This window comes from Diceros bicornis, chromosome 17, assembly GCF_020826845.1.
Source record: "Diceros bicornis minor isolate mBicDic1 chromosome 17, mDicBic1.mat.cur, whole genome shotgun sequence".
In the NCBI taxonomy this organism is placed as follows: Eukaryota; Metazoa; Chordata; class Mammalia; order Perissodactyla; family Rhinocerotidae; genus Diceros; species Diceros bicornis.
The window spans coordinates 1504256-1522720 of record NC_080756.1 but is presented as its reverse complement, the minus strand read 5'-3'; the positions used below and the strand labels follow the sequence as shown (position 1 = coordinate 1522720).

Genomic DNA, 18465 nt, shown 5'->3' with positions numbered 1-18465 from the left:
TATTTCTTACTGTGAAAAGAGTGTTCAAATCTTTAAGAACGATTGTGGATTTAGAATTTTTTGTTGATAAGGGCTTTTTTTCCCCCAGCACTTGAAAAATTTTGACCTACTATCTTCTGACCTTCATGGTTTTTGATCAGAAATAGTTATTTGAATCATTGTTCCCTTGTAGATACTATGTCATTTTTCTCCAACTGCTAGGTATTTTCTTTATCATTGGTTTTCAACAGTTTTATTATGATGCAACTGGGTGTGGGCATGGTTTTCTTTGAGATTATATTGTTTGGGATTTGCTCAACCTTTTGAATCTGTAAATTTATGTTTTTCACTACATCTGGGAAGTTTTCAGTTATTGTTTCTTCACATTTATTTTTCTGTACCAATGTCTTTCTTTTCTCTTTCTAGGACTCCAATGACACAAATGTTAGATATTGCACACAGGTCCTTGAGGCTCAGTTCATTTTTTCAATTTTTTTCTCTCTGTTGTTCATATTGGATAATTTCTATTGATCTGTCTTCAAGTTCACTGACCCTCCTCTGTCTTCTCCATTCTGTTATTAAGCCCACTTCAGATTCCTGTAAATGCCCTCCCCGCTCTCCCCCAGGAAAGACAGAGTGAGTCCAGACCTGAATCTCAATAATCACAGAGAAATCCATCTGTGGATATTTCTGGTACTGGCTTTTGCTGTTCTTTGGGAACAAAAACACCCTTGCCAAATGACCAAGGGAAGAGGGAGGCTTAACATTTTGCAAATTAAACTCTCTCTATCACACACACACACACACACACAGACACACACAACTGGTGGGTTGCCACATGTCTGAGCCCACACTCTCAGCTGGCTGTTCTGCCCCAGGCACTGCATGGCTGAACCCCGAATTAATTGCCCCTGTGCCTGCCCTCACATTCCTCTCACCCCATCCTAGCAGCTGGCATGAGTTCCTGTGGGAAAGGGGGCAATGGATGTGTCCTTACCATCTCTGGCCTGGAAACAATCTGCCAGAGGTTGCCTAGTCTCTCTCCTCTATGTGTCTTCTCCTTAAGAGAGAGTACAGCTGATTCCTCCAGGGTTCTGTTTAACTGTGTGGGTTACTTTTGTAACTGGAAGAAAGAATTTTACCTGTTTGTGGGAAAAGTGAACAGAAGTCGTATTTGAAGAGTTGTCTTCTTACCTGGGAGGCCTGAAATCTGTCATGTGATCCTGGTCTCCGTGGTAATAATGGTCTTTACTGCAGGGCCAGAGCATCTCCTTATAGGCAGTGGCTGTGGAGGTTCTGGCAGGTTTGCCCTATCAGATTCCCTCTCTCCCTTGGGGGTGGGGTGGGTTAGTAACTGAGCTAGAGGGGGGAGTCAATGTTGTCGAGCATTTACCAGGTGTTGGGCATTGTTCTTTGCACTTTACATATTTGCTTGTGTAATTCTGTATTTGATTTTACACATTTCATTCTCTTACCAGCTCTGCCGCATAGGCACACTATTATCCATACTTTACAGATGAGGAGACTGCAGTGCAAGAGGTGAAGTCACTCTCCAGGGGTCAGCAGTAGCAAAGCTGGGATTAAAATGTGCCCAGCTCTAGAAGACACGCCCTTTCCTCTACATGCAGCTTTTAGATTAATTGATATTTTAGGGAACGTTTTAGAGAAATGTGAACCTCAGGGAAATACATTAAATGTGTCTACAATTATCTGCCAGAAAGGGTGACTCAGAATGGATCTGAGCCATAGTTTGCAAAGATTGTCAGAGTTCATGCCCATGAAAGAAGAGTTCAGTGATCAGATAACCTGTCGTTGCTCCACAGAAGCTGCTCAGGTCCCTGCGGGTAAATGGGGCTGCAATCAAGTTCCAAGAGACCAAGCGGAAGCGGCTGGAGTGTGTGACCACAAGGCTGTGCGCTGGCTCAGGGATCATTACATCTGTAAACCTACTCGAATGCCCCCATTGTTGAGTATTTCCACAACCAGGCTCTTCTGGCAGGTTAGCTGCGATCCTCACAACAGCCCTGGACGGAGGTCTCCTTGCCTGGCTCACGGCTCTAAGTAGCCGAGCTGGGATTCAAACCTGCGTCTACTACAAATCCACACAGTTAAACAGGACTTCCCCTCTCCTTTGTTGCCTATGAATTGTGCTTTTAAAAACGTCAGTGACCACTCTTTATCGCGACAATCTAAGAGACTAGTAGGCTGCAAAATTGCTGGGAGCCAGTTTGAATCTCATAGGCAGATTTTCAGATCTCAAATACATTTTATTTTTATTATTTTTTTTTAATTTTTTGTTTATTGCAGTAACATTGGTTTATAGCATTGTAAAAATTTCAGGTGTATATCATTGTACTTCTATTTCTGCATAGATTACATCATGTTCACCACCAAAATACTAATTACAGCCCATCACCACACACATGTGCCGAATTATCCCTTTCACCCTCCTCCCTCCCCCCTTCCCCTCTGGTAACCACCAATCCAATCTCTGTGTCTATGTGTTTGTTTATTGTTGTTATTATCTACTACTTAATGAAGGAAATCATACGGTATTTGACCTTCTCCCTCTGACTTATTTCACTTTGCATTATACCCTCAATGTCCATCCATGATGTCACAAATGGCTGGATTTCATCGTTTCTTATGGCTGAGTAGTATTCCATTGTGTATATATACCACATCTTCTTTATCCATTCGTCCCTTGATGGGCACTTAGGTTGCTTCCAAGTCTTGGCTATTGTGAATAATGCTGCAATGAACACATGGGTGCATGTACCTTTACAAATTGGTGTTTTCAAGTTCTTTGGATAAATACCCAGCAGTGGGATAGCTGGATCATATGGTAGTTCTATCCTTGATTTTTTGAGGAATCTCCATACTGTTTTCCATGGTGGCTGCACCAGTTTGCACTCCCACCAGCAGTGTAAAAAAAATCAAATACATTTTAAAAACGGAATTATTTGCTCTGTAAAACAGATGGCCCTAAATGCTCTATGGAAAACTGGTCCCATGAGATGCTGCAGGAAAAAGAAAAGTTCTGTGATCCATAAATAAGTTTGTGACTCACTGGCTTAAACAAAATTAAATGAACTTCTTCAGTGCAGGACTTCTCAGAGCCTTTGATGTGCTAATGTGAACCGGGGAAGAGAAATGGCATGCAGTGTTCCTCACGCTTATTTGGCCGTGGACCCCTTTTGGGGCACATGCCCATGAGGAGCATTGGATATGCTGCTCAGGACTTGCTCATCCTTCTGTGTGACTCTACTGGTGTGCTGAGCTGGCTTGGTCCTGGGTCCTGTCAGCGTGTGCAGGTTCCTGACAACCGCCCTTAACCCTTTCTTTCCTGGAGTGGTGGAGCCCAGGGCAGCTGTCTGCCCAGGAGGAGCAGGCTGGAGTCCTCTCTGGTTCCCTCAGGTAGCCAGCCGGTTACCTCCAGGGCAGAGGAGAGCCGGATGGGTGGGCAGACTGGGACGTGTCCAGGTTTGGAGAGCGGCTCACGGGGAGGGAGGTTAGATGCTTAGGGAACAGCAAGAAACCCTGGAGGTCGTAGTGAAAAAGCACAAGTGTCTGTGTGTGTACGTGTGTGCAGAGGAAGGAAGGCTCTGGAAAAGAGACTACTGAATCCTCAAAACAGGCAGAGGGTCACCTGCTTCCTTCCGTTACTAAAAGCAGGTGTCAGGGAGCAGCAGCGTCAGCCTCACCCGGGAGCTGGAAATGCAGCATCCAGGCCTCGCCCAAAAACACGACATCTGATTCTGCGTTTTAACAGGATTCCAGGGGACTCTTGCACATTACAGTCTGAGAAGCTGGCTTTAGGTTAATACACGTGCTCCTACCCCACCTCCCAAGTCCCACACCAAACAATTAACACAGCCGGGTTTGCGTCAGTGTGTTCAGTTGGGGAGTGTCACACCGACTTCAGGCTGGCCCTGAGGCCCTGCCTGTGGACTAAGAGGGGGCTGGCTGAGGGCCCTGGGTGACACCTATGCGCAGGTTTGAATGGGTGACTTTGCAGGAGGGGGACCTTAGAGACGCATTAGGTCCATTAGACACAGACTCCAGGTTCATTTTATTTCATTCTGATGGTTGAGCTTAAGCATCTGATATTCTGGGTTTTACTCAGGACTCGGCTGGCAAAACGAGTTAGGAGTCGATGACCAGCTGCATGTTTTAGTTCTGCTGCCTGTGAGTGGGCCGATAAGCCCTTGACTGTGAGGTTTCGAGAGGCAGTGAAGAAGCACACGTGGTTCTACGAGAAGAGCTTGTTAGAGGCTGTCTGAGTCCATTGACCGGTTTGACTTCTGGGTTCAGACGGATGCAGTAGGAGAAAGGCGAACAGAATCCCAGGCTGAAACATGACCGCGGCTCGCCATTCTAAAGATGCTTGTGGAGAGCGAAATAACCACAGTAATTAACGTGATCAGGATGGTCTGCATTTAAAACACCATGTCCCTTAGAGCGTGGGCTCTGGTGGTAGACTGACCGCTGGACTCCAGCTTAACCAGTTGCTGAATGAATAATCTCGAGGGAGTCATTTAACCTCATCAGGCCTCAGTTTCACTGCCTGTGGAATGGGGGAATGACAGTGACTTTTTGGTGGTGGCAGAGATTACATAAGACACACTAGCAGAGGCTCGGCATGGTCCTCCATACGGGTCACCTGTCTCCAGCAGCAGAGGAGGGTGGTGCGAGGGTCAGGGCCTGTGGTTTGCCAGCACAGGGCTGGAGGGAGGACCGCAGCATGTTTTCTTGCTTGTCGCTGCCTTGTCATGAAGCGATTTCCTCGGGCTACCTTATCCACTGACGGCATTTCTGCCAAGGCCCTTTCCCATCCCAGCCTCTGGTGGGGGTGCAAACCCTAACGAAGCTGATCAAGTATTCATGGAGAGCCTGCCACGTACTCACCACCGGGCACTACGGACACACACACACACACACACACACACACACCAGTATGAAGACACACTCTTAATGTCCATGTGGGAGGATAGATCATACACATGGAAAACTGGAGGAAATACTTTCAGTCACAATTACTTTTACAGTTTGGTGAGGGGGTACAACAGTGAACAGAACAGATGAACCCCTGCCAGTGGTTTACCGAGGGCAGGGGGTGGGAAGCAGCCCTGGCAGGCACCCGGACATCTTTCTCTGAGATGGTGGTGCAGGTGATAATAAGAGGCAGACTGACGTTTTGTAGATTTAAGTATTGTTTCTGAATTCTCTATAGATGATGTGTTTCCTTGCTGCCAGCTCCTGGGGTGAGCAGTTCCCATCCTTCACTGCTGCCGTGCACCCTAGTGGGGAGAGAAAGACAGCGGCGTCTAGTGTAAGGTCATTCAGAAGATGGAGAGAAATAGGTGTGAGGTAGGGGAGAAGCCAGTGAGGGTGGGGGAGGCTGCCGTTATAGATTGGGTGGTCAGGAAAGCCCTCTCTTGATATATGAACTTATGAATACACGTATTTATGGCCAGATGGAGTGTAAAAAAGCAGTAATTCCTATTTATTAAGTACCAGCTCTATCCCAGGCCCTGTGCTGAGCTGAACTCCCTGTGCAGTGGAGCCTTAGAGAAGGGCAGTGGTGTGTGGAGGCCCTGGGGGAGTCAGCAGAGAGTACGGGGACTGGACCGCTGAACTGTGAGCAGTCCTAGCCGGTGTTCACACAAAGCCGGCGTCCAAATACCGTGAGTGTGCCCTGCGCAGTGCCTAGGAGGGTCACAACACGTGGTGGCACTCAGGTGATACCTGCTCAGGCCAGGCTGCCATCCGAAAGAAATGCTGGCTGCTTTGGGGCAGCAGGCAGATCTCGTGGATGCACAGACGGCCTTGGCCAGCTGGCGGAAAGTCTGTTTTGCGCCTTCCCTTGGTTTGCATGGCATTCAACCACCGGGAGACCACGTTTCTCCATTCATCCTCCAAAAAATGAAACAACTTGTGTGTCTGAAAGAAAGGAGTTTACAAGACAAATTATTCTATTTTTTATCAGCAGGTAAGAATCGCTTGATTTTTACAGCTAACTCATACAGAAGCTAGAGACAGAGATGGCCACTCGGGGAGTGACCCATCGTATCTGTTGCTTCCTAGGTCCATTTTATGGAAATCTCTTTGGCAAAATAGGCAAATTCAGAGCATAAAGTCCAAAAAACAGTCTAATGTGCATTATGGGGATTCCCGACACAGTGATCGTGAGTTGGGAGCAGTTAGCAGCTTGGAAACAGTCCCAAACAACAGCTTTTCTTTTTCTTTTCTTTTCTTTCTTTTTTTTTTTTTTGCTGAGGAAGATTGGCCCTGGGCTAACATCTGTGCCCATCTTCCTCCACTTTATATGTGGGACTCCTGCCCCAGCATGGCTTGACAAGCGGTGAGTAGGTCCACGCCCAGGATCCGAACCTGTGAACCCCGGGCCACCACAGCAGGGCCTGCGAACTTAACCACTATGCCAACAGGCCAGCTCCCAGAGTTTTTCTTAAAGTTAATCATTGCACTTGTTTTTTACAATTTGCTTAGTTTTGAAGGTAGCTATCATTAATTCTTCCCTCAAATTCTCTGAAAAGAACTGCAAAATTTCTCTCAGTGTATTAAAATTCATCGAGCGTGGAATGCAGTGAAATAAAGGAGTGGCTGTAGTGAGCTTTGGAAGGAGGACAAACTGTAAGGAAAACACTTAAACATTTAAAATCCTCGCTTTAAAACCACCCACACACATTGCTGCCACTCAGCACAAGACCTGCTGGACAGAGCCTGCGTTCCCGTTTATAACAGGCCACGCCATGTTTCTTGAGGGAGTTGATACTTTACTTGTGATTTTCACTTTTTATAACATTATGGAATTCAGTGGCGTGGCTAATGTAAAGGTAACTGAACAGCTGCCTAGAACCTGGAATGTGGAATTGTGAGATCACAGAGTCAGTAACAAAATTTAATTTGTAGGTTTATGGGAGTGATACCTGTGCAGAATTTAAGAAATCAAATGGTCCCGTACATGTGGCGTATAATGAAAACCACCCATCCCCCGCCCCACTCCTCTGATGACCCTGAGCGGGCTCTGCCAGAGGCAGATACTTTTCAACTCTTTTAGGAATTTCTACCACCTTATATCTAAATGATGTTTTTGTATCACTCTTTTTGCTTTATACATGTTAACAACCTAATATTATCTTCTGGGAGGACTTAACTTTCGTATACCGTGTGGGACACCCCTTCTACCCTCAGCCTCCCAATAGCATAAAGTTGTACAAAAATTTTTGGTGAGGTCGATACCCAGGGCTTACGTTATTACCACTATGTGTTCACATATAATTTACTATGATTATATTTTCTTTCTTGAAATTTTTGTTTTTCTTGAATCATGGCCTTGTGTTCATGATTTGCTTAGCTTTGAATATAGTCGTCGTCAATTCTTCTCTCAAATTCTCTGAAGAGAACTGCAGAATTTCTCCCAGTATGAAAACATATTAGTTCCTTTTCTTCTTCAAGGCATTCCTCAGATGATCTATGCCATTACTGACTTTTCTGTTCTGTCAGTTTGTTCTATCTATTTTGTTCTATCAGTTGATGAGAGGTGATGTTAAAATCTCCAACTACGAATGTACAGTTATTTATTTCTCCTTTTAATTCTGTCAATTTTTGCTTCATGTGTTTTGAACTTCTCCTATTAAATACATAAACAGGGCCGGCCCTGTGGCTTAGCAGTTAAGTGCGTGCACTCCGCTGCTGGCGGCCCGGGTTCGGATCCCGGGCGCACACCGACGCACCGCTTGTCGGGCCATGCTGAGGCCGCATCCCACATACAGCAACTAGAAGGATGTGCAACTACGACGTACAACTATCCACTGGGGCTTTGGGGGAAAAAATAAATAAATAAAATTATATAAAAAAAAATACATAAACAATCATGCTCGCTTGCCTTCTTAATGAAAGAACTTTTATTATTATGGAATGAGCCTCTTTATTTTTAGTAATACTCTTTATTTTGAAGTCTATTTTAGCTATTATTCATGAAATCACTTCTGCCTTTTCATACACATTTTTTTTCTCCGTTAACTTTCAACTTATCTGAGTCTTTATATTTAAAGTGTGTCTTGCAGGCAACATACAGTTGGGTCTTGCTTTTTAAAAATCTATTCCTGTAATCTCTGCCTTTTAATTGGAGTGTTTATTCCATTTACATTTAAAGTAATTATTGATATTGTATTTAATTCTGTCATTTTATTGTTTGTCTTCTTTTTATCCCTTCTACTTCTTATTCCTCTGTAACTTTTTCTGGTTTACTTTGTATTATTTGAATAATTTTAGAATTCCATTTTATCTATTGACTTCAGCTATACTTCTTTGTATTATTTAACCTTTTACAATCTAATTAGAGTTAATGAATCAATATTGTACCACTTAACATAAAATATAGAGATATTCAACTGTATAATTCCATTTATCCCCCTCTCCCATCCTCTATGCTATGGTTGTCATGAGTATTACACCTACATGTGTTATAAACTCTACAAGATAATGTCATAATTTTTACTTTAAATAGTCCTACGTATTTTAAAGAAATTAAGAGAAAAAGTGATTTGCATTCAGATAGATACCATTTTTTATTCTCTTCATTTCTCCCTAAAGTTTCAAGTTCCTATCTGGCATCATTTCCCTTTAGCCTGAATGATGTCTTTAGCATATTGTATTGTGCATATCTGTTCATCGATTCACTTAATTTTTTTATTTGAAAACGTCTTTATTTTGCTTTCATTCTTGAAGGATATCTTCATTGGATATAAAATTCTGCATTGTCAGTTTTGTTTTTCTCTAGCACTTTAAAGACATTGTTGTGCTGTCTCTCGCCTATGGAAATTTTGATGAGAAGTCAGTGCTCCTTTGAATCACTGTTACACCACACGTAATGTGTTGTTTTTCTCTGGCTGCTCTTGAGAGTTTCTGTTTATTTTTGGTTTATGGTGATTTGACTCACTGACTTAGGTGTGCTTTTCTCCGTGTCTGTATTGCTTGGGATTTGCTGAGCTTCTTGAACTTTTAAAGGTACGTTTTTCACCTTTGGAAGTTTTCGGCCATCGTATTTTTAACCATTTTTCTGCTCCATCCTCTCCACAGGTTCATGAATCTCTTTTTCTCTCTCTCTTTTTTAATCCATTTTTTCCTCTCTGCTCTTTAGATTGGATGATATCTGTGGATCTGTCTTCAAGTTCTTCTGATACACCACCCAGTGATCTTTTTAATTTTTATTTCTAGAATTTTCTTTTCAATTCTAGAATTTCCATTTAGTTCTTCTTTATAGTTTCTTTCTTTGCTGAGATTTTGTATTTTTTTGTTCTTTACAAACACATTTTTCTCTGCTCCATTAAGGGTAGTTACAATAGCTGCTTTAAATCCTTGTCTGCTAATCAAGTGTCTGGATCATCTCTGGGTGTGTGTCCATTGATGGTTCTTTCTCCTGAGGCCAGGCCACGTTTTCCTGGTTCTTTGTTTGTGGAGTAATTCTGAATGGTATCGTGGACATTGTGAATGTCTGGATTCCTTCTTAGCCCTCTGAAGAGGATATATATTTTTGTTTTACCAGGCAATTACTTTGCTTAGATTTAGATTGTAAATTCTGTCTCTTGGGAAGTAGCTCAAATTTCAGATCAGTCTTTTTTCTTTGGTTGGGCTGTGTGCAGTCAGCTCCATGCAACAACGGCTCAGGAGTTGGTCAGACACTTGGCTGGAGTTTATGCTCAGAATCTCGAGTTTTCCCTCTCTGTATCTGTCTTTCCCAAGATTCCCCTTTCACTTTCAGCAGCTACATTTGTCCCAAACTCTGTTCTCTGGTTTTTTAGGCCAGAAACACTGTGGGCTTCTCCTGGAGTGTCAGCTGTTCTATGGTTCTGACTTCACCCAGCCCTAAGGCTGAAAGCTGTCAACAGATAACTCACTTCATGCCATTACCTCTTTCAAGTTTCAGTGCCCCTCCAGAATCTTCTTGCTTTTGCCCACTTTCCAGTATCTTCGGGTATATGTTTATTTTTAGATTTCCAAACTTCACAGTTGTTGTCTGTGGGAGGGTCAGGTCTGACAGGAGCTCACCAGTCATATTGGAAGCAGAAGAGCGCGTCGTGACTCCTGATGTATCTTGGTGTTTGTTATCTGTCTTCAGTGTTAAAGGTTTTCTGAAAATGTCTGACCCTTCATTGTTTGTCCCAGTTTAGGAAGTTCTGTGGCCAGCCATTGTTCTCAAAGGGTGAATTTCATTGTAGAGTGGTCAGTAGCCTGGCCACTTCCTCAGGTGATTTCAAACTATCATTTTCCCCCCGAGGACGTTCAGCTTTTCTAGGGAACAATCCTCCAGTTTCTTACTGTGGGAAATCTACCTGGATGCCTGCAAAGCCGAGTTGAGGAGAGTCTCGCAGTTCAGTGTTTAGACTTTTAATTGATCCTTCCGTTTTTAGCCCAGCAGCTCCACCGTCTCCCTGGTTCCGTTTCTCCAGAGAGTTAGGCTTTCCAGCCTCTGTGGGCGGATGGAGGTCGTTGCCTGGCTGTACAGGTGGGGAAGCTGATCTAAGGGTCCAGCTGGTCCTTAATCAAACTTTCAACCAATGCTTTTGTTTTCTGCCCCCCTTACCCCCAAATTCAGAGGCTCCTGTTGACTCCAATGTCCTGGACTTTTCTGGAGTTGTGTATGGATTGGATAACTTCTTGCTGGTTTCTACGTCTCCTCTGCCATCCCCAGGAAGTCCTGTTTTTCTTTTTCCACTTTGCTAACTCAGTTACCATCAATCCTATTTCTGCCTGCCACATGTAATTGAAATACGGTCTGTTATGGTCTCTGCTCGTGTGCTATATGTCCTTTTGTGTTTGTGCCTCTTTACTTTCATCTGAGTGGGGTTTTTGGAGGAAGGTAAATGTATGTTCTCTCTTCCCTTATTAATGAGAAGTGAATAAAGTATAAAAGACCAATTTGAGGAGAAAACATAACTTTTCTAGTAAATAATAAAAACAGACTTTTCCCTTCATTGTATGAGATTGAAATCTTAATCAACCAAGAAACACATGGTAGCTTACTATCCTTCGAGAGGATCAAGTGGAGGGTGTGGTGCTTGTGTATGACTTAGAATCACAGAGTTTCTGAGCCGTAAGGAACTGGTAGGTTCTTTGGAACAGAAATTGTCACACTTTTTTAGTGGTGGCACTCATTTCTGTAAAAGATAAAATTTTACTTGCACCTCAATATATAAAACAGAAAAAAGTTATGAATTTCTTTTCCCCAAACATGTAAAAAAATTTTCTTTTGTAAAACCCCTGAGCTCCTTCCTGGAGCTTTGGGATTCCTGGAGCCCAGACGGAGAACCGAGGCCTCAGTGGTGACATTCTGTCGTGGTCCAGCCAGATGGTGTGCACAGCCGACTCCCGGCGTGAGCGCTTTGAGCACGTTCAGAAACAACAATAGTGTTGGTTAGTCTTTGCTGAGCACTCACTGTGTGTGGGGGAGTTATGTCACGGCTTTGTACCCAGGACCTCACTTAATTCTCACAACGTGCTGGGAGGAAGGCGTAGCGATCATCCCGTTTTGTAGACGAGGAGAGGGAGGCCTGGAGCAGTGAGTGCGTGTTCACGGGCACAGCTAGGAAGTGGAAGATCGGGGCCTCATGCCAGCTCTGTCTGACCCTGAGCCCGCTCTCTTGACTCACGACACCGGGCATGGTCCGGTGGGCTCGTTCCCCCTGGAGCACCTAGGGGTGCTGTACCCATTTGTGACAGAAATAGAATGATGCAATCGGTTACAACAAAAAAGCAACGTGTGTCTCTAATCCTCAGGCAACGCCGGCTCCCAGACACCCCACCCTATTCCGCATCAGACTCCTGCTCGCCTCCGCAGGTCAAAGGTGAGTGCCATTCGCCCTCTGCACATCGCATACTGCTCCTCTTCTTCCTGACAGCGGGGTGAGAAAGAGAGGCACCCCCACTGTGTCCCCCCAGGTGCATGCTGCCCCACCGTGACACCTGCAGCCCGGGGGACTCCGGCGACACTTCTCGACTCCGAAGCTGCACCTGCGACGCTGCCTGTGCACCCACCCCAGGGCTCGGCTGAGACGAGTGACCCTGGCAGTATCCACAGTGGCTTCCACAGCTGCTACCCAGACACTGGTCATCTCACGACCCCCCTGGACCAGTCCGTGTCCGCCCATCTGGGGATGAGTTGTTCTTACCGGCAGCAGCCTCTGTGCTACAGCCCCAGGTAAGGGGCCAGCTACTTAGTTATGGGAGACCTCAGAGCGGCCGCCCCAGCGGGGCGGGCAAGAAGGAACGGTGGAGTCCTCTCCAGGAGGTGGCAGTGTCGAGACACAGATCTGACGCGCCAAGGCCCCTGCTCTGGGCTGTAGAGCATCCTTTAATTAAAAACCTACTAAACCCAAGGTCCTCGTTCAGTGGAAAGCTAAGATGTCAGGAATACACAGGGAGATTCTGGCGATGGGGAAAGCACTGCTTGCATTTGCAGCCTCAGCCAGACCACTCAAGTAATTTGTGATGAGCTCTCAGAAAAACATCTGTCAATTAAGCTTTAACTAATATTCTTTTCTTCTCTTTTCCTTCTCCTCTGCCTTTTCTCTCTTTGACCCCTCCTTCTGGATCTAGAGGATGGCAAAAAGAGTAAATGCCATCAAAAATTGTGGTAAAATTCCACATGAAAATAATGTGTGGGTGTGAAATGTATGCCTGTGTTTTAGCCCATATCTCCTCTGTCCCAATGGCTTCTCTGCCTTTGAAAATGCATTCAGTTTATTTTCCAAGTAGGTGAATCTCAGATCCACTGGGTAAAGGAGAATGAATTTCAGACCAGTGGGGCTCATGGAATAGGGACCTGTTCTGTCTGCTCCACGCATGGACCTGGTACTGCAGACGAGAAGGGCCCAAGTAAATTTAACTACTAGAATTAATCTTAGGAAGGCAGGGAGCAGAGACCTGGTAAATTAAATCGATTTAATGTAACGTGGAGAGCAAAGAAGAACCCTAACCTTCATTGTGGTTTCTTGATCTTAGAGCCTCATTGCCACCAACCCAGAAGAGAAAGTGCCCACAGGCGCCGGAGGGCTCGGGGGACTGCCGGATGTGTGCCCACCACTCCAGACCAAGTGAGCCAACCCGGGGCCGTGAAATCAGGGTTTCTTACCAGCCTTGGAGCAGCCCTACAAGAGTATTCTCTGTCTCACAGAAGGGCAGTGACAGGCTCTGGGAGTTCTTTCTTCCCTCTTGACGTAATGATTCGCGCGGTCTAAGGTGGGGTCGTCCAGGGGCTCCCAGGAAGAGACGCCGTCCCCTCTCTGGTGGAGATGAAACACCAGTCCTTCCAATTCCAGGACCCGACTCCAGGCCTGGGGAGGCTGTGCAGCGTGGCAGCACCTCCAGGAGCCTGCCAGTGTGCTCGTAGCCTTGCTCCTTCCTGACTGTAGTGTGCACACGATGACCCGGGCGTCTTGGTAAAATGCAGATTCCGAGTCAGCAAGCCTAGGTGGGGTCTGAGAGTCTGCCTTCCTAGCAAGCTCTCAGCTGGTGCCGATGCTGCTGGCTCATGGAAAGTTCTCTGAGGAGCAAGGCTTTAGAGGATTTCTCCAGGGGAGCAGGAAGGGAGAAAGCTGAGCTTCCCAGGCGCTCGTTTCAAGTCAGCAGGTTCCCAGTAGATCTTCGAAATGTTGTAAAATCATTTGAGAAGTCTGGTAGCACAACCATCTGATGCCCAAGGGATCAGCCTATCTCATTCTTTGTCTTATATAACATGAGACACACCGTGTTTTGAGCTTAGAGGCCTGATCAAGTTGAGAACAAATTGGATTTTTTGAGTCTGAAGCCTTGAATTCAGAATTTTCAGAGCAAATGCTATGGCACTTTCTAGGGAAAAGGATGATGCTCTGTGCTGGATCTGTTAGCCACTGTGCATGATCCAAGGTAGGCAGCGTGAACAGTACCTCAAATTCAGGAGCCAAGCCACCTCTCTTTTATTCTCATGCGTCAGCTTGGCAAGAAGCCCAAGATTTCCCTCTTGCGGCTCCCCTCCCACTGTTGCCCTCCAAACTCTAGAGGTTTATGCTGCCCCGAGAGGAGCTGCATGTGGCTCTCTCACCGGCTTGAGTTGCTGTCTTTGCATTTCCCAGCCACACGGTAAGAGCGGGTCCTCTGTGCCCCCTGGAGCCTGCTGGTGCCTTCAGGGATGGGTGGCCACAGCTGCAGCGGGGGCTGTGGGTCCGTCAGTGGACAATGACTTCACCCTCTCCACCAGTCCCACACATCACCACCCCTGGGTGAGCTTGTCAGAACCGAGCTGGGCATCGGCCCTGGTACAAACTGAAACTCTCACTGCCTGCTTTTCTTTTACATGGATCCACCATGGCCAGCAGTTGCTCGATTTTTCTTATTTAACCCTAGAAACACAAAATGCTAATTGAAATCCCCTTTCCAGATGATATTGAGCTCTCCATCCACCTTCCTATGTGAGGACACTCCAATGTCTTCAGGGATCCTTGCACCCAGCCTGCAGCTAATTTACAATTCTCAAACACAAAAGGCTGAATAAACTCTTAGCCAGACGAGGGAACCACCTGTTCACTCTCCCATGGATGCACCAGCTCCCTGAGAGTCCCGGGCAAGCTACCCAAACCTTCCCAGTGTTTCCTCGTCAGATTGGCCATTCCAGAGTCCAGCTCCTCCCTGTCAGGGTTTCCGCCCTGTCCCTGGAGAGGGCACTCATTCCCACCACGTCCAGAGAGCAGTCACGGAGGACGTTAGAAATGTCCCAACAGGTAGGAAACCTTGAATCCTCGTTAAGTCCTACTCAGAGGTCACTGCAAAGCTGACTGAAGATAACTGGCTCCAGACAGCGGTTCCAGAATGAAAACGAGCAGGTTCCCAGGGCAAGAAAATAGACGAAATCTTAGTTAATCCAAATGCCATGTTTTCATTACAATTTGTATTTTCAGCAAGAGTTTTCTAGTGGAGGACTCGTATTTGATGTTGCAGAGGCCATGAGGTTTTACAAAGGTCCTGGGGAGACGACACATGGGTAGAGGAAGAGGAGCGTCTGCCGCTCATACAGGCAGGATTCTTGAGGGGAGAAGATGTTCTAAATCCATCAGGAAGGCTCTCTGGTGACCTCGTCCCAAACGGTCCACTTTGGCCAAGAGTCCCAAGACCCCATCTGTAGGGCTCGCAATGTGGAACTACTAGTTGCTGTGGGCAGGTGTAAAATCTCAGAGAGAAAGCAGCTGGCGGGCAGCCTCTTGCTAGCTGGTCCCGGCCCCACATGGTCAGGACCCCAAATATGAGAGGGTTCATGGCCTTGTATGGTTTGACCTCAAATACTAAAGGAGTTTTTAGGCCCGAGTCGTGACGTTTGGCCCCAGCACTAGCTGGATTCACACTGGACAGTCAGAAAAGTATCTTCTCATCTCTCCAGAAACTGGGGACTTTCCAAGCCTGACTTTTCTTGATTATCAAATGAGAATGATAATTTCTAGCATACCCATTTCCAAGATTTTTTAAAAGTAATGTATAAGAAAATATTCTGGAAGACATTCTATGATTTTCTTCAAAAGATTGAGACTTGGGCATTCACAAATCTTGGGATTGAGACTTGCTGCCTTCACACATCTGCTTCTCTCTTCTGTTACGTTTTCGCCAGAAATCCTCCGTGTAGCATGAAGGGAAGAGGCAGATTTGAATTCCAACTCATTCGCTTAACGGCTGTGACACTGGGCAAGTTATTTCAGGTCTTTGAACCCCAGTTTCCACATTTGTTAAGTGAGATTAAGAATCCTTACCTCGTAAGCACTTTGTATATAATTTATATAAATCTGTTTGGCTGCATCTACTAAAACACACCCTGTGGATCAGTGACTCCACTCCTAGGAATATACCCAATAGAAATGTGTACACATGCCCACTGAAAGACACGCACAGAAACACCCGCAGTAGCATGACTTATATAACCACAAACCAAGTGGCCATCAAGGGCAATAAACTGTGGTATATTCTTACAATGGAGTACTATACAGCAATGAAAATGAACAAATGGCTGCCATGTGCAACAATAACGAGTGAATCTCATAAACATAATGTTGGGTAAAAGAAGCCAACACATAGAGTACATGTCAGATTACTCCATTTCTCTAAACTCCCTTATGGTGTTAGATTTCAGAATAGTGATTATTCCCCAGCAGGAGGAAGTTGAGAGCGAAGCGGGCATGAGGTGTCTTCTGGAGGGCTGGAAGCCTCCTGTTCCTTGATCTAGTGGTACTTACCCAGGGTAATTCATCTTGTAAAAAGTATCAGACTGTGGCTGATGATCTGTGTACTCTTCTTCATGAACATTACACCACAATAAAGAAAGTTTATTGGCAAACAGGGATCCTTACCTTGAAGGGGAGTTGATGGGTTGATGAGAAACCTCAAGTGTCTGAGGTAGTCCCTGTGGTGCAGAAACACACAGGAGACATAGATATTATTGTTAGTGTTGGTAAGAGTAAGTCCCAGTATTGGGCCCAGGCTTGTGCCTGGAATTTCAGTGTGGGCTCGTGGTCCCAGATCCCCGTCCCTCGTCCACCAGCTGATGGCCAGCTCCTGGGGAAGCCACGACTGGGTCAGTCCTGTTGGAGTGGCTGCCCGATACCCTTGCTGCTGTGATGAGAAAGGGCAGGAAATGCCTTACCCTTGAGGACAGTGCCCCTGCCCCCTGCCCGCCCTCCCCACCAGCACCTGGGAGAGTGGAGCTGGTCTTGGGCTGCTTCCCCTGACACCTTGACCTTGCTGCCACCACGCTTGGATGGGAAGGGGCCCGAGTTAGCTGGTGGCTGTTAGTTAGTTATTTCACATCAGACAGAGTTACCATGGAGTCCAAGAACACAAGTATTTGCCAAGACGTCTTGGGAATAACTGAGTCACCCAAGCTGAAACAAGCATGTGTGATGATGACAGTGCCACCAACACTAACTAAGGGCACTGTTGTTTAAACTCTTCCTGGTGGTAGACCCCGTGCTAAGCACCCAGACATTACTCAGCGGATCCCTTCAACAGCCCTGGGGGTAGTATCTCATTACTCCCATTCTGCAGATGGAGACACTGAAGCCCAGAGACCTTCAGCCCTTTTCCTAAGATTGTGTCCCCATTAGGAGAGCTGTGATTCAAACCCAGGTCCATCCGATTCCAGACTCCAGGCTCCTGACCCCCTCCCCCTCGCCCCATCGTGGAGAGGCAGCAAGGATGGAAAGTCTCTCCCTTTCTCTGAATTTGGTGTAAGCAGGAGAACCGTGGAAGGGTTTTTGTTTTGTTTGTTTTTTTGAAAAGTTTTTAGGCCAGCTTTCAGAGGTGTGACGGCACCAAGAGCTCCTTGCATTGCTGACCTCCTGTATTCTTAACTGGGAAAAGTTTTTCAGGATTTTGAGAAAACTTTCCAAAATGGTTGTTTACAAAAAACGAAAAATAGATGTTTTGCTTAGGTGCAATCTAACAGTGATACCCCAGGAAAACATTTTCTGTGACATTTGGGATCACAAGCCACCTGAAGCAGCCCTGTTATTTGTTTACTTTAGGAAGGCCTCAGTAAGAGTGTGGAGCAGGGAAGCGAGATGCGGGAAGGAACAGCCAGTCACCCTTGCGCTTCCCGCGGGCTGAGGCACCGCAGGGGCGCGTGGGAGCTCTGTGTGCTGGGTCGTGTTGGTGCTCACAGCTGGGCTGACCTTGAGCACACCACTCCCCTTCACTCCTGGTGGCAGGTGTGAGTGAGGGTGGGAGCTAAAAGAAAAGGGAAGCAGCAAACGGACCAGAATTTACATAAAAATCGTCTGCGGTTGATGGTACAGTTTGTCTCAAATTAAGACAAACAACTTGCAAAGATTGTGCAAAAATAGCAGCTTGCCCGTGTGAAATTGCTGTTATTTGGCCATTTTTGACATACAAGTGTAGCAATTACTTGTAGTCGATACTGCATTCTGACAAGATCCTTTCTGGTGCTTTCTCTTGTGTCACTTCTGACAGCGCTTCCTCTTGTGTTATGATGTTCTCTCTGCTGTGTGATGGTGCAAGATGGGCAGGATATCTGTTCTGATTTCTGTTTTGCAGTTGAGGGCAGTAAGACACTGAGTGAAGGAATAACTCCTCTAAGTTCAGAAAGCTGGCTGGACCACAGAGTCTTGGTACCACAGGGACCTGCGACAAACTAGAATGTATTGGTTGCAATTAACAAAAACAAAGAAACAAAGGACCAAACCCAAAAAGCTTCAAACTACCTTAAGCAAAAAACAAACGCAAAAACAAATCGGGGGATTTATTGGCTCCTGTAACCCAAGAGTTTAGGATTGGATCCCAGAACTCAAATCATGCCACCAGGACTGGGCACCCTTCATTCTCAGCCGTGCCTTCTGCCGCGCTGGCTTCCTTCTCAGACTGGCTTTTCCCTCATGGCCCCAAATGGTGCCAGCAGCTCTGGGGCATGGATCCCGCAGGTTCAGACCT

At 46.0% G+C, this 18465-nt stretch overlaps 1 protein-coding gene across 1 annotated transcript in view; it reads left to right on the top strand.

Moving 5' to 3' along the window:
- The window catches only part of MYRFL (myelin regulatory factor like), a 93663-nt gene that overhangs the window by 10385 nt on the left and 64813 nt on the right, over positions 1 to 18465 (top strand). Inside the window, 3 exon segments of the mRNA XM_058557637.1 lie at positions 11782 to 11849; positions 11944 to 12202; positions 13006 to 13097. Of these exon segments, the coding sequence (XP_058413620.1) occupies positions 11782 to 11849; positions 11944 to 12202; positions 13006 to 13097 (419 nt within the window).